The sequence below is a fragment of the Nannobrachium achirus genome (assembly GCF_963921795.1).
Source record: "Nannobrachium achirus genome assembly, chromosome: 13".
In the NCBI taxonomy this organism is placed as follows: Eukaryota; Metazoa; Chordata; class Actinopteri; order Myctophiformes; family Myctophidae; genus Nannobrachium; species Nannobrachium achirus.
In genome coordinates this window covers 61,006,484-61,022,722 of record NC_137833.1, presented here as the reverse complement: position 1 = coordinate 61,022,722, position 16,239 = coordinate 61,006,484, and the positions used below count along the sequence as shown (strand labels likewise).

The following is a 16,239-nucleotide window of genomic DNA, read 5'->3' as shown; positions in this document are numbered from 1 at the left end:
GGTGTAGAGCTGGCTTGTTTTGGCACATGCATATTGCACAATGGAGCATTACAGATTGTTCAAACACATTAAGATCAGTAATAAACCCAGAAAGTGAAGGTGCATGCATAGTGTATTACTGTATGTAATCTTGTGATTCTAAATCTGTATTCATTATTACATGTCACCTTTCTATGATATGTGCTGGGATAAATCTTTCAACAACATGAACTTGATTGATGAGGAGGACATACTCCTTCAAATCGGTTGGCATTTTTTACTCGCTGACGACAACAACATTGTAATGTAACTGTGGCAGTGGGTCACAGATCTGGTACGAGGAACCTCGTTTTGCTTCCACTATGTAGCAATGTTTACTATGAAACTAGGGAAGGAAAAAGGGGAAGTAGTGAGACTTTATGGAGGGACTTACAGTAAGGGATAAATCAAGAGGGACATTAGAAATGTATGAGAATGCAGTGTTGTTCCATAGCTTTATGGCTAAGAGGATCGACAGAGGCCTGTTATGGCAAGTTGATTCCAGCTTAAATAAACTACTCCCCTTTTGTACCACAGAGCTCTTCCAAAATGACTGACCCAAACCCTAATGGACCCATGACATTTGTTCAGAGATCTATCTATTAAAGCAGTGGTTCTCAACCTGGAGGTCGGGACCCCCAAGGGGGTCCCCAAATGATTTGGGGGGGGGGGGGGGGGGGGGTTCCCAGATGATTAACTTAATGTGCAACACTGTTTTGTCACTCAATAGTAAACAAACCAAGTGTATATCACATTTCTAAAGTGACAATTTAAGGACTTTTTAATACCGGTACCTCTGAAATGACAAATTAAACATTGGCCAAATTGTCAAATATTAGAGGCAGAAATTGTGAAAATAGCAGATCTACATGCTCACAACGCCTTGTGACCATGTAGATCGTCTATTTTCACAATAGAACAGTGATATACAAAATGTAATGCATCAACTCGTAGTGCTCGTCAGGGTGGGGGGGTCCCCTGTTCAAATATGATTATTTTGGGGGTTGCGGCCTGAAAAGGTTGAGAACCACTGTATTAAAGAACAGACCCCAAATGTTGCATAACTTACGGTAAACTAAATTACCTATCTTTCAAATGGCTGAGGAAATGCATGGAGGTATGGTTTGATGTACTGAAACTCTGCTGGCAGTCTGAAAGACATGTGCAGGTAAATAATTTCCCCCCTTATGTTGCGCTGCAGTAATCCGATCCAAGGTCAGGCTAATTATCAAGCAGCACTTCATGCTTCTCTCTCCTGACCAGCAGAGCGCAGGACACAGGTCCAACAACAATGTTTCTAACAACATCTTAGGATATGCAGCTATACAACAGAGGTGATAACAAAAAAGGATTGTATAAGTAAAGAGAGAGTTATCAGAGAGAGAAACAGGTATTATTCCAGAGGTAGAGACTAGGGATCTTTTTAACTACTATACAGTAGCTGAAATGTTGATCTACACTACACAGTATAAAAGGGAAGTCATTGATATAGATCAGTGGTTCTCAAACTTGTCAGGCCGCGACCCCCAAAATAATCATATTTTAACTGGGGACCCCTTTACGAGCGCTAAGAGTTGAGGCATTACATTTTGTATAACATGGTTCTATTGTGAAAATAGCCGATCTACATGCTCACAACGCCTCGCAGCGTTGTGAGCATGTAGATCGTCTATTTTCACAATTTCTGCCTTTAACATTTGACAATTTGGCCAATTTGTCATTTTAGAGGTATTAACAAGTCCTTAAAATGTCACTTTAGAAATGTGCAGATACCTTCTACACACTTAAACGCTATGTTTTTTTAATTTGGGCCCACAGGTTGAGAACCACTGATATAGATGACAAGATGGGGGCACGTCCGCGATCTGAACCTCTTCGCACCAAATAATATTTCAGGATTAACCCATTTCACAGCTCCCAATATCACAGTTACACATATACCACACACTTAATTTAACAGTGTGGTTGGGCTACGGTAGGCTATACACTACACTCACCCTTGTGTAGAGCAAGAGATAATCTTTACCTCCAATTTGATGTACCGACCATCACATTCAATAAATACAATTCTTGTTTACGTTAATTCAAAATTGCCTAACTTCATTTACACAATATTGTTGCATTGTTTACACCATGGGTCTTCAACAGGGGGTCCTGGACCCCTAGGGGGTCCTCAGAGTTACTACAGGGGGTCCTCCAAATCTTTGTGTGATAGAAACCTTTTTTTCTCCTTTTTTGGAGCGGTGAAAGCGCTCCCAATAGACAGGTATGTCCGTGGGTATGTGGGTGGCTGGCTGGCTGGGTGGGTGGCTGGCTGGCCATGTCCGTAGCCTGGCAATACCTTGAGTGGCCACACACAACACACTAGTTAAAGGAGGGGCGCTGTTTTGTGCAGGCCAGGCACACTCACCACTCACTCACAGGCACAGTTTACACTCACTCACTCACTCACATAGGGTACAGCTGCTCAAATTCACCGCTCCACTTCGAACCGAGGTTTGATTTTATATTAACCACTTGACCCTAGCGTCCATATTCTGAGAACTTTAGCCAAATATAGCAGATCTACAAGCTCACGCTGCCTCGGAAAAAGAGCCTTGGCGTATTGGGGAAAAAGAGCAGACTAAGTACAGAGTGAAAGGTCAAGTTTATTAGGTATTGACCATTCAAGTGGTTAAATATCTGAAAACACAAATTGACATGAATCCAAAATACACTGATGATTGAGCTGTCAAACAATGAAACGATATGGAATCTATGAACAGGTTGTGGGGGTCCCTGCTCAACTAAGGGGTCCTTGGCCTGAAAATGTTGAGGACCCCTGGTTTACACGATCTGCAGGGCTTGTGTTCGCATTAATTTGACGCTACATTGTAACCCTTGACTGAAGTGTGCTTCACTTCTACCCGCACTCGAGTATGGTGGACAAGTTGTTTAGCGAGGTGGCTGTTCAAAAGTGGGTGGACCGGTTTGACATCTTCAGGCAGATTACAGAGCCTGTATCTACATGCCCCACAAACAGTCACTAGGCCGGGCCTTCCACACACACTTTTAAATGACTACACAATAGGGATGGGACGATATGAAAATGTCATATCACGATTATTGTGACAAAAGAAATCCCGATTTACGATATTATCGCGATAATCAAAATCCATTATGCTGGTGCGGAACATTTGCCAAAAAATAGCTGATCTATAAGCTCACAACGCGTCGCAACGCGCCTTGTGAGCTTGTAGATCTGCTATTTTTTTGGCAAAGACATTTGAAAGGGAGTGAAAAAAAGACTATCAAGTACGTATATTTTAAGTACCTTTCACCAGTTATAGAGGGTTTAAGTATTACATACGCAGCTCGGCAAATACAAGGTGAACTGAACCCAGTGCATGACGGAGGACGATATCACGATAAATTAAATCTCCACGATACGATTATCGTGAGTGTTTTTTATCACGATAAACGATAATATCGCTTTATCGTCCCATCCCGATTCCCTACTACACAAGTGAGGACATTCAGTTGATTCATCAGTTGGTTCATGAAACAAATGATTAAGCCCAACCCAACACTTACTCCTCAAACCTAAAGTGGTCTCTTTTCAGTTTGTGGCCATACAGATTCTGCTCACGTAAAGAGGTTTTACTTATTCTGTCTGAATTGTCTTCACAATGACGAATCTCAGACTCCCCCAGACAAGACCAGACTGTGTGAAACATCCACCCACATGACTAAACCAACACTTCTGATAATGATGATGATATTGTTACAGTTATGAAGAAATATCTTCAGGGCAGGGGCAGGCTAGATAAGGTAACATTTCTGGGAAGCTGATGTGAAATTAAGCGCAATTAATGGCAATGAACAAAAAAGTATGTATGTAAAATGTAATCTGAACTAACCAGTTTGACCCCCCCCCCTTCTTCTCTCTTCTGCACTGCATTTTGCATTCCAATATCATTTTATAATTTTATTAGTGTTCCCTTTGAGTGACGTTTGTGTAAAGCACATTAAAGTGCTTTGTTGAAATGTGCTACAAATAAAAGTACCTTGCCTAACCAGTAGTAACCCCTACCAACACTTGCTTAAAGCTCTTTCTAGAATCTGACAAAATGACATGGAACAAACCCATCAAGATGACCTCCTACTTTGAGGCACTCCTCCAATAGCTGTCGATTAGTTTCTGCTAACCAACCCTCCCACTTCCACTAACCACCCTCCCACTTCTGTATCATATACCACAAAACCACGCAACCATCTCTAACCCAGTGGTTCTCAACATGTGGGTCGGGAAACCCAGGGGGGGGTTGCCAAATTATTTTGGGGGGTCCCCAGATTATTAACTTAATGTGCAACATTGTTTTCTCACTCAACAGTGAAGATACCAACATAACGTTTAAGTGTATAGAGGGTATCTAAAGTGACAATTTAAGGATTTTTTACATTTTAATACATCTAAAATGACAAATTAAACATTGGCCCAATTGTCAAATATTAGAGGCAGAAATTGTGAAAATAGTAGATCTACATGCTACATGCCCAGTTAAAAGATGATTATTTTGGGGGTCGCGGCCTGAAAAGGTTGAGAACCACTGCTCTACCGTTCCGCCTCAACACACCTCCATTTTAACCTTATACTGAACCTAAACAGAACCATCTATAACCTAATGCCTATGCACAACCAAGAGCAATTAAGGGCAATAATCGGACTAATAGTAGTTTCAAGATTCAAGGTTTTCCATGTAGTCTCGGGACTAACGGTTGGTCTCAAATATTAGTCCCAGTGTACAATCTATGCATCCTAAATATGTGTTTGATCTTATATGGTTATAATTATGGCTATGTTGAAAATGTATTTGAAATAATTATACCAAATCCTAAATCTGACTAAATGTGTTTGCAAATGAGAACACAAATAGCGGAAATAGCACCGAAATAAATTACAAAAATCAAAGGGTGTGGACATGATCATGGACATGGTTTTTACAGTGTAAAAATACACAACAGCTCGTCTCTAACACTCACATCCAGCCTTGATCAACTGAACTGCTAGTAGTGAGAGACCGTCCGTTACATCTCAAGACATCAGTTAGATGTTAGGGAGGATATACAGAGGTATGACATGATTAGCTACAATAATGCATAAATCCTTTATACTATATTATAATAATAGTTTACACACAGCACTATTTAAACATGTGATGAAATTTAAGTCATAATACACACCTAAAATGCGAGTTTTAAAAACGATTACAAGTGGTTTGAAAAGAACATCCTTGTGATTCGACTTCATTGCATTGCCTGTTTAAGATTACAACCACGAACCTGTGTTAGTGTATAAGCCTTAGCCAGCAGCACCAATATGACCAAACCATGTTTTCTAATGTTCTCAATAATGTGATCGTCTGGTCAGCGGTAAAGGAGTCACCACTAATGGTGGGATACTGCTAAATAGACTGACAGTGACTCCCCGAATCCCCCTCCCCTGAGGGATTAATAAAGTGTTATTCTATCCTAAGCTGTGTGGTGTGGTGAATGTGTGTCTGTGTGAGGTGAGTGGATGGGTGTTAATGACTTCAGGGCTCTCCCCAAACTATAGTCCAACAGTTTACTTTTATTTCCAAATTCAATTGAATTAAGTCACTTGATTTTATTTTGTATTTAACTAAAAGGCACGTATTGCCTTGTATTTTAATTAAACGTACATATAAAACTGTAGAGCAGCCTAGTTGGGGACTTCATCCCCAGTTCCACCATTCTTTAAGGACCAAAACAAAATCACCTTTTGAGTTCTATCAATGACATTGAAGTTTAATTCCAGATAAGTAATGACAAATAATCTGTTACTCAACATACCAGTGGTTCTCAAAGTGGACCCTCAGGGTTCCAAATGGACCCTTACAGGTCTTTAAATCGCATGGATACTGGTCTATATGCTACCATCTTGTCCAAAATGTAAAAAAGAAATGGTCTGGATGACCTGTTACCACTCTAACTCAACCAAGTTATTGGGGTCCTTAAACGTTTTATACCCACTGATATAGAGACCATCATTAAACAAACATGTTTTGTCATTCAAATTAGGGACAACATTCCTAAAGGCCCCACACCCAGCTCCCTGCTGTGTGGTGACCAGTGCTCCACCTGCCAGTCAGGGGTGTCGCACCAACTTCTGGGCCCTGGGTACAAGGATTCATTGACTGGGAACGCATTATGTTGTGCTTTTACTGCTTTAACCATTGAAAAATAGCAGACATAAAGCTCCCAGCGCGCGCTGTGAGCTTGTAGGTCTGCTATTCTTGAAAAATCGTGGAAATGTGTGTCAAATCCTTCTATGGTCTTTTGAAAAACCTACGTTTCCCATCTCAAAATAATATTTAGTTCCAGGGACCCCCCCGAAGCAAAATTTGAGTACAAACGTTCGCTTAAAAAGTACATAGGCCTATATTCAAAGATTTGCACACATTTTCACGGCTATTTTTCAATAGCTAAAGTATAAAATAATTAAGGCCCCTCCACCTTGGGCCCTAATAACTCAGTCCCACTATTTTTCAATAGCTAAATTATAAAATAATTAAGGCCCCACCACCTTGGGCCCTAGTAACTCAGTCCCACTTTCCTCCCCTTGTGTGACGCCCCTGCTCTGCCAGTAGGTCCAGCTTTATTCAATACTTCCTGGTTGTTTGGTTGTGGTCTTACCTTTGCCCAGGGTTGTGTCTTTAGGCAGTATCACACTGTCCACCTTGAACAGCAGCAAATCCTCCTCGAAACCAGGCTTACAGTCTGATGTGACACCAACCACTAAAGTCAGGGTCTTGGGAAAGGGAAAACAAAAAGGTCTGCTTTAAGTCTACTGCAATGAATGAAACCACAGAATTACATCTTTCAACGAAACAAACAGAAAAACTAAAGTCCTACACCAGATAGCTTTGCATGTCACCTGCTCAGGAAATGTGTCACCTATTGGCCATTTTTCAAGAGAGACTCGTCAAACAATCTCACAAGGCGTTGGCAAAGCAAACAAGAGCCACAACAACCAACAAAACCCCCGCACGTTTCAATTGTTTGATGAATAAAACGTGTAAATACATTTATTTTCGAGTTAACACACGTCGAAGCAGGGAGTAGTAGCAGGGCGAACAAAATAAAACAAGGTCATCTTTGTTAAGTCAGGGTTTAAGAATTAATTATTTTGAGATTTCCATCATAAAAAAATACATTGTAAGCGACCATACCATATACATATATTTACATTTAAATTAAACTGAAATTGGACTTTTAGTATCGTCAACGTCATCATACGAGCCAAAAAGGGCGAAGACCTGAGCAGGGGGGGGGAAATCGATGGCGACCATGATGCCAACACGGAACATGGTCGCACAGATTGATCCATGTATTAAAAATGTACATTGCGATCAGCTAACCGGCGTATTCGTTTGATGTTTATATCATTTATCCCGTGATTTGGGAGATCTCTGTGTCGGCAATTCGGCAATGCGGTCACACACAGACACAGTGGCGTCAGTTCAGCAAAAGCTAAGGTATGGCAACATGACTGGTGTCTTGTCATGTTGCCATACCTTAGCAACAGGCATGATGATTTTATTTGTATTTTATTTTTGAAGTAATTTTTTTTGACCCTGTAGCCAAAGTATGGCAGCTGCCATACCCAATTGACGCCTCTGGTCACACAGTTCTCTGTACAAAGCAGAAAGAATAAACTCACCTGAAAAAGGACGAGCAGAACGCCGATCCGTGGGGTCCCCATTTGAGTGGAAATCCCCCTGTTTTCCCTTGTAATAAACTTTTTAAAATATCCAAGCGTTACTCCTTTTAGTTGTGGATGATCTGAACTGATGATCCTCACTCCTCAGGCTTGGTTTCGTTGAGATCACTGGCGCTAAACGAGCAGAACAAGTTGCAGCAGGTAGTTTCTGTGTGACGTCAGCTCACAGGTGTGTCCCCGAAGCTCGTCCCCCCCTGCCTCCAAATAAGGACATCTAGGCTGGACTCAACGCTTTTACACAGGAAGTATGTCATCTGAGAGGAAAAATCCCCCCTAGAGCTTTGGGCACAAGACAGTCACTTCTAAATTCTTCCTTCCAGAAATATATGTCATTAATTGAGTTGACAAGTCAGTCAGCTCAGCTCTATTCCAGAATCACACCACTCTCATCTCTTCCTGCTATGAAGTGTGTGATAATAAACTTCCTCTGAGACTCTCTCTCTCTCTCTCTCTCTCTCTCTCTCTCTCTCTCTCTCTCTCTCACTCACACACACACACACACACACACACACACACACACACAGTGGTGTAAAGTACTGTACTTAAGTACACTTTTGAGGTATCTGTACTTTACTTGAGTATTTTATATTATATTGTACTTTTACTCCACTACAATTATTTGAAAACTTTAGTTTATTAGTTACTTTGCAGATATAAATTTGTTATAAAACATACACAAACCACTTTAGCCCCTATTTTATATTTGAAAATAGCCGATCTACAAGCTCACAACGCGCATTGTGAGCTTGTAGATCGGCTATTTTCAAACATGTTGTACTTTTTTACTTTTGTTACTTTAAGTACATTTTAATGCCAACACTTTCATACTTTTACTCAAGTACATTTTGAATTCTGGACATTTAATTGTAACAGAGTACATCTACATTGCAGTATTGATACTTTTACTTGAGTAAAGAATGTGAGTACTTTTTCCACCTCTGACACACACACGCACGCACGCACGCACGCACACACACACACACACACACACACACACACACACACACACACACACACACACACACACACACACACACACACACACAAAGAAAGAGAGAGAGAGAGAGAGAGAGGCTAGTGTGCATTGTATGAGCTCTCTGACAAACTACATATTGATCAGAAAGCAAAGCAAGGCACTCCTTACTTTGAGATAACAGACACCCTACTGCGTCCTATTGTGCCATCATGGGGAACTCCTGGTGCAAGAAATAATAGGGAACGACACAAATTATTGTTCCCATTTGAAATTACTAAGCTAAAAATGTCCTTTAGAATATATGCTGCATGTGTCCAGAAACATAGGCCTACATTAAACAATAACAATTATTCTCAAAGCATTGACACTGCGTCACAGCATACGTTTGTCAGTTGAGGCCTTACTAACGTAGTAGGTTTAATTATCAATCCAATGTTATAAGAGATTAAAGGCAACTCGGCACATCCCAATGTCATCTTCCCAGATCAGCTGAGCTGTGATATAGCTAACAGGATTTATTTAAACAAAACAGGTTTAGATTGAGTAAGATCATTCATTGACTGCAACACATACCGTAGTAAAATTACCTCATACTGAAAACTTTTTAATAAAAAGAGGGGATTTCTGGTGTAAGCAATTTGGTGATCTTATCTTTCTGTCTCCATCAGTCACACACACACTACACTTTTGTTTTCTTCTCGGCCATGGAAGGGGAGGAGGACACATGGCGGGAGAATGGTGATAGAGACATAAAGACATTTTTTGGGGGCATACCAGGGAATACATTCACAGTTATAAACAACAAAATATAAGAAAGGCAGCGATATGGTACAATGAATAAATATAACATAAAATAAATAAAGACATTTTTTAAATAAATTGTCAGAAAGTACTAACAATCTTTAACCCTGCTTTAGTGCTTCGATTCTGAAGGTATTGAGAAAGAGGTGGAAAGTGAGAGTAGGCTACAAAGGGGAAAAAAGTGGATGAGAAAAAAATCTCAGAAAAAAAATAGCCACACTGCTTGTTCAAGCTGAAGGAACGAAGCGCCCACTGACTGCAGGGCTTGCAGATAATGTTAGAGAGGCAGGGGCTGGAATTTCCAAAAGGGCCTTTTGGTGGAAGCACTGAAAATAACAGACCTCCAAGCTCACAACACGTTGCAGCACAACATGTTGTGAGCTTGGAGGTCGGCTATTTTCGGTGTGTGTGAAACCACACTGAACTAAGCATAACCAAGTCAATACTGGAGATGTGGCGTAATGGCATGGATTTCTACACAGAGAGGGCAATCCTTTCAACATAAGATGCTGTGTTCAAGTTCAGGAGAGTTTGGACAAAGGCAATTCTCTTGAATGCTGCCTTCAGGTATGGAATGGAAAGAGGGCATCTGCATTTCTTTCGCCATAGTAAAAACTGCATTCATGGTCTGGAGAGGACACTTTTTACAGACGGATAAAAGGGCAGGGGCTCAAGCCCCCTTTGATGCCTATGTGTGCACGTGCCTGGCGCCCACTGACTGCATGTGAAAACTGTGAATCTGAATGTTCCTGTTGCCTCTCAAGGACAGTGTTTATGCCAACCATACTCGTTATCCATTGTGGAATGTGTAACATTGAAACATTCTCATGGATGCAAACACACACACACACAGGCACACGCACGCACGCACACACGCAGGCACGCACGCACACACACACACACACACACACACACACGCACACACACGCACACACACACACACTGTATCCCTCCTACTATCATACTGGAATGAATAACAACATCCCCTGCACCAAATGGACGTCTGGTTAATTAGCAGAGAGAGAGAAGGGAGCAGATATCGAACATGGAAAGAGGGAGAGCGTGGAAGAGGACAGAAACAGATGGAGATAGAATATCTCAGTTTATACCAGTGGTTCTCGATGTGGCGTCCAGGGGTCCTTGTGGGAAAAATAATTTAATACAGTTTGACCACTTTAAAATAGCCCACAATGTTAGATAACTAGAAAGGTACAATTGGAACGGGTTTTTAAGCCGTGACATAATTTTGTAGTCAGACCTCCAAGCAGATTTATTGTCAATAGGTGTCCCTCGCTATTTCAACAGATCCGAGACAAAAATAACGACTAAAGTATAATTCTACCACTTTCCTGTCAACAAGAAAGAGAAGACAAATTAGTAAATAGTAAAAATAGTAAAAAGATTCATGGGCGCTGGGGCCTTTTGGCCCCAAAAGTTCTCCTCTGCCTACAAAATGATGTCAGACTTAAGAGCCCCATATTCTGCAACAAGCTAACTGTCATGTGAAGCTTGACCAATACTCCAGCTAACACCACTCCCGAATGTTTTTACATTTGACTGCACTGGCATACTCGCCGATACCAGTGCAGTCAAAAGGCATTTACCTGCCATTCACAAATAAAGTTTATCTAGAATAAATACAGTTTCCCAAGGACTACAGTGTGTTGCCCTGTTGGGCAACCACACTAATTAAATACATTTAAATAAATAAAAAATATAATAAAGAGTATCAGTGAGACATTTGAATATCTTTGAAAAATGTTTTTGAACACAAATCTTGTATGGGAGGGTCCCTGACACAAAACATTTAGATGGGGGTCCATGGCCAAATGCGGATTAAATTTGGGGGTTCTTGACATGAAAACAGGTTTGAGAATCACTGTTTTAAACAGTGCTTCATTTATAAACTGCTGCTTGTTTTGCCCTTGAACTATGAAAGAGAAAGAGAGGGGAGAGAAAGTAAGTGACACAGATTGTGAAAGACCCAATCTTTATACTAATACTACAGCAGTGTTTTCTGTAAAGCCATGCCTGCTGCTGTGTCTGCCTTATCTTCAGCTGATAGCTATACTGTCATTGACCTGAGCAGTTCAGAATCCCAGTGCAGTGCACCGCTTTCTTTCAAATTCAAAAACCTGGTAACGGTTGTGATGAGAGAACATTCACATGCAGTGGTGTAAAGTAACTACAGTAAGTACATTTACTTAAGTACTGCACTTAAGTACACTTTTGAGTTATTTGTACTTCCAATTTCCAATGCTTTTACTTCCACTCCACCACTCTCAGATCCAAAATATTGTACTTTTACTCCACTATGTTTATTTGAAAACTTTAATTATAGTTACTTTGAAGATATACTTTATAATATTATAAAACATACATTAACTACTTTAGTCCTATTTTATACGAGGGCTATTTGAAAATAGCCGATCTACAAGCTCACAACATGTCGCAACGCGTTGTGAGCTTGTAGATCAGCTATTTTCAAACATTTAGTATTTTTACTTTTGGAACCACAAGTACATTTTCATACCAGATACTTTTGTACTTTTATTCAATTGGGCTTGCAAAGCTGGTGTCATACTGGGATGCCCCTCCCCCGGCAGCCATTTTGAGAGGGTCGGGGGATATATACTAGCTATAGCAGCAGGGCTTGACATTAACTTTTTTAGGCACAGTGTCATCTGGACAGTCTTTTTATAATTTCTTCCCTCTTTTTTTGGACAAATAAATAAGACCTCCTTGGCCCCCTCCACTCCACAGTCCATAGTCTGCATACAGCACAAAGCTGCTAGCAGCATCACAGAAAAAGTGAAACCAAAAGGAGAGACAGCCGCTGATACGAACGACCTACGGCCTGGTCGCGACCTAGGCCACGACCTGGAGGTCGTAGGTCCCGGTTCTGGAGGTCGTAGTTCGCGGTACATACTTGTTAGGTCGCGGCCGGTCTAGTTTCGCGACCCCCGGCCGTGGTTGCGCCACCTCGGTCGTCCCCGGGCCGTTGTTGCGCGATCGGGCCGTTGTTCAGCGACCTGGGAAGTCCGCGGTCGTATTTAAAAGGTCTTTTTGCAGAATATTCTAGAGCAGCAGCGCTATTCAACCTTTTGAAGCTTGTGATTGGCTGAACCGGAGGTAGGAAGCGCTCCATTGTAGTCACTTGGACCGCGCGAGGTGCACCAAAACCTATCCTTAACCCTAACCCCAACTCTAACTCTAACCCTAACCTTAACCCTAACCCCAACTCTAACCCTAACCCTAACCCTAACCCTAACCCTAACCCTAACCCTAACCCTAACCTGCCGACACTGAGTAGCTAACCTGCCGACGCTGTTGAAAACGAGCGCTCCTTCCCTTAGCAAGCGTAGAGTTTCTAAACTCGCGTCCCTTCCCTTAGCAAGCGTAGAGTTTCGATCGCGGCGCTCCTTCCCTTAGCAAGCGTAGAGTTTCTAAACTCGCGTCCCTTCCCTTAGCAAGCGTAGAGTTTCGATCGCGGACTTCCCAGGTCGCTGAATTACGACCGAGATCGCGCAAAACCTCCAGAACCGGGACCTACGACCTCCAAGTCGTGGCCTAAGTCGCGACCAGGCCGTAGGTCGTTTGTATCAGCGGCTCTTGCTGACCAAAAGCCACAGCTATAGTAGCAGGGCTTGACATTAACTTTTTGAGGTAGAGTGTCCTCTGGACAAGTACATTTCCCTTTCACTTGTCCAGGCACAAAAGTCACTTTGTTAATTTCACAGTTTTTATTTTATTTTATTACTATACAGCACAAAGCTGCTATGAGTGCCACAGAAAAAGTGAAACCAAAAGCCACAAGTACATTTAAAAATGTTCCTTAGAGCTAGTACGCTGCATGCATGCATTGAGGCTCAACTTTATTATTTTATTATTTTTGCGCTGCAGAAAGGCTCATAGACATTTGGCTTGTTCTGTTGTCCGGGACAACTATAAAACCTTATGAACAAGTTAATTAAAAATGTACTTGACCGTGAAAAATGGGTTACAAAATCGTGGGATAAAGATTTAAGGAAAAATAATTAAATATACTTGTTGCTTTTGGTTTCACTTTTTCTGTGATGCTCCTAGCAGCTTTGTGCTGTATGCAGACTATGGACTGTGGAGTGGAGGGGGCGAAGGAGGTCTTATTTATTTGTCCAAAAAATAAAAAAATAAAAATAAAAAAGACTGAAATGGCAAATTGACCAGTTACTTTTGTGCCTGGACAAGTGAATGGGAAATGTACTTGTCCAGATGACACTGTACCTCAAAAAGTTAATGTCAAGCCCTGCTACTATAGCTATTATATATCCCCCGACCCTCCCAAAATGGCTGCCGAGGGAGGGGCATCTCAGTATGACACCAGCTTTGCAAGCCCAATTACATTGTGACTTCCGGACTTTTACTTGTATGGAGTATTGCTATATTGCAGTATTGATACTTATACTTAAGTAAGAAATGTGAGTACTTTTTCCACCACTGCAGTGCACCCCTTTCTTTCAAATTCAACAACCTGGTAACTTTTGTGATGAGAGAACATTCACATGTCCTCCTGTATTCTCAACACCAGAGAACTGTATTCCGTTTTTAACCAATACAAATACGGAATAAAAGGCTCTTGTCATTTCAACGAGCTTGAACCAATGTCAGGCAGTGGCACCATTGCATTTTTAGGCATGCTCTCATTTGCATGGGGGGGTTAACAGCGAGAACAGGGAGTGAAAGCGAAGAGAAATTGAGAAAGAGATAAACAGTCAGCAGTCAGATCCCGTCAACAGGCCAGAACATGTCAGACTCATTCGTGTCTCCCTTCCTGTTGAAGCAGTTTAGACAGGGGCCATCACAATATGGACACTCAGACCAGTCACCATGTGCGTGTTATGGATTGATGACATCATGCTTCCAGTTAACCACTTTTTTTTCTTCTTTTTTATATATATTTTGTTTTAAATATTTGTTTTGGGGCTTTTATGGCATTATTGATAGGACATTAGACTGACAGGAAATGGTGGGAGAGACAGGGAGTGACACGCGGCAAAGGTCGTCCGTATCGGGAATCGAACCGGCGGCGCCGCCAGGCACCCATGCCTAGGTGGCAATGCCTAAGTGGTATGTGCCTGGACCAGTAGGCCAGCGGGCACTCCTCCAGTTAACCACTTATTCCCTTAATATACTTCGTCGCAAAACAAAATAGCCAACCTACAAGATGCGTTGTTTTTTTTAATGTTTTTGATATTGTATGACTTTTTCACCAATAGTGACACACCCAAATTAGAGATGCCAGGCTTAACAACAATATGCAGAAGTGTCGTACGTGGGGAGAGAGGGAGAGGGAGAGGGAGAGGGAGAGAGAGAGGGAGAGACAGACAGACAGACAGACAGACAGACAGACAGACAGACAGACAGACAGACAGACAGACAGACAGACAGACAGAGACATATATAGGGCTGGGGGCCAGAAAGAGCAAAAGAGGGAGCTGAATTGAGGGATAAAAAGTGAGTGAGAAAGCATAAAACCTTGGGAAAAATAAAATAGGAGGGGTCAGGACAGAGATAGAGATAGGAAGAGGGTGGATGAAGAAGGACGTTTTTAAGAGGCTTGGTTGTCTGTTGGTTCTGTGCAGTTAATCATTTGCTGACTAGGTGGATAAGTATGACACACAGACACGCGCATGCACGCACGCACGCACACACGCGCGCGCGCGCACGCACGCACGCACGCACATGCACACACACACACACACACACACACACACACACACACACACACACACACACACACACACACACACACACACACACACACACACACACACACACACACACACACACACAATTAGCCAACAGGCCTGGGCATACAAGTTGGACAAACAAACCATAGCAGACACAGCTGTCTGTGTGTGTGTGTGTGTGTGTGTGTGTGTGTGAGTGTGTGTGTGTGTGTGTGTGTGTGTGTGTGTGTGTGTGTGTGTGTGTGTGATCACGTGTGCATGTGCGTGTGAACTGATAGGATGTGATGTGTCTGTGTGGGAGATGGTATTTGGCTCATTCAGTGTCTCCTTATGAATTGATTTGGTTTTTAAATGTAATTCATCCCATCAGAGAATGTCATCTCACCCTCCAATAAGTTGATGTATGATTAAATGGCAGATGAGCCCAGACTGATTGTGTGAAACTCCCCCAACCGGTTTAGCCTTCATGGCATCTCAATGCAGTTTAATTTTCTGCTTCACTGGAACAAGTGCAAAGCGAGGCGAGGGCAGCAACACCCATATCAGAATCAGAATCTATCAGAATCCACAATGACCAGTCATCCACATTGCTATTAATGTGCAAAGGCACACCTCAAAACGGTGGCATGGTGTTTACATGTCAAAATAAACCAAATGAACCATACTTATATCTCTTTGCTGAAAATAGCCAATCATTGCGTTGCAACGCATTCTGAGCTTGTAGATCTTCTATTTTCACTCAATATCAGCCTATTTTCGCAGAATGGTCAACTATTATGATATGCCCTGAATAGGGACGATAGGGTTCTTGTTGTTAAGCGATGGAGTAAAAGTCATTGACAATGGTCCTGATTAACCAATAGTGATGACAGTTGCTTTGTGGCCCTGAGGGGCGTCACAAGAGGGGGGGGGGGTGGGGCTGAGTCACTAGG

General features: G+C 41.9%; 1 protein-coding gene across 1 annotated transcript in view; it reads right to left on the bottom strand.

Annotated features, from left to right (window-relative positions):
- Positions 1-8,014, bottom strand: part of cdh31 (cadherin 31) — a 36,468-nt gene extending 28,454 nt beyond the window's left edge. Inside the window, exons 1-2 of the mRNA XM_080740485.1 lie at positions 7,742-8,014; positions 6,715-6,829 (exon numbers count right to left, since the gene is read on the bottom strand). Coding sequence (XP_080596611.1) covers positions 6,715-6,829; positions 7,742-7,783 — 157 coding nt within the window. The 5' untranslated portion in view covers positions 7,784-8,014. The remainder of the gene's footprint in view (positions 1-6,714; positions 6,830-7,741) is intronic.
- Positions 8,015-16,239: the final 8,225 nt, after the last annotated feature.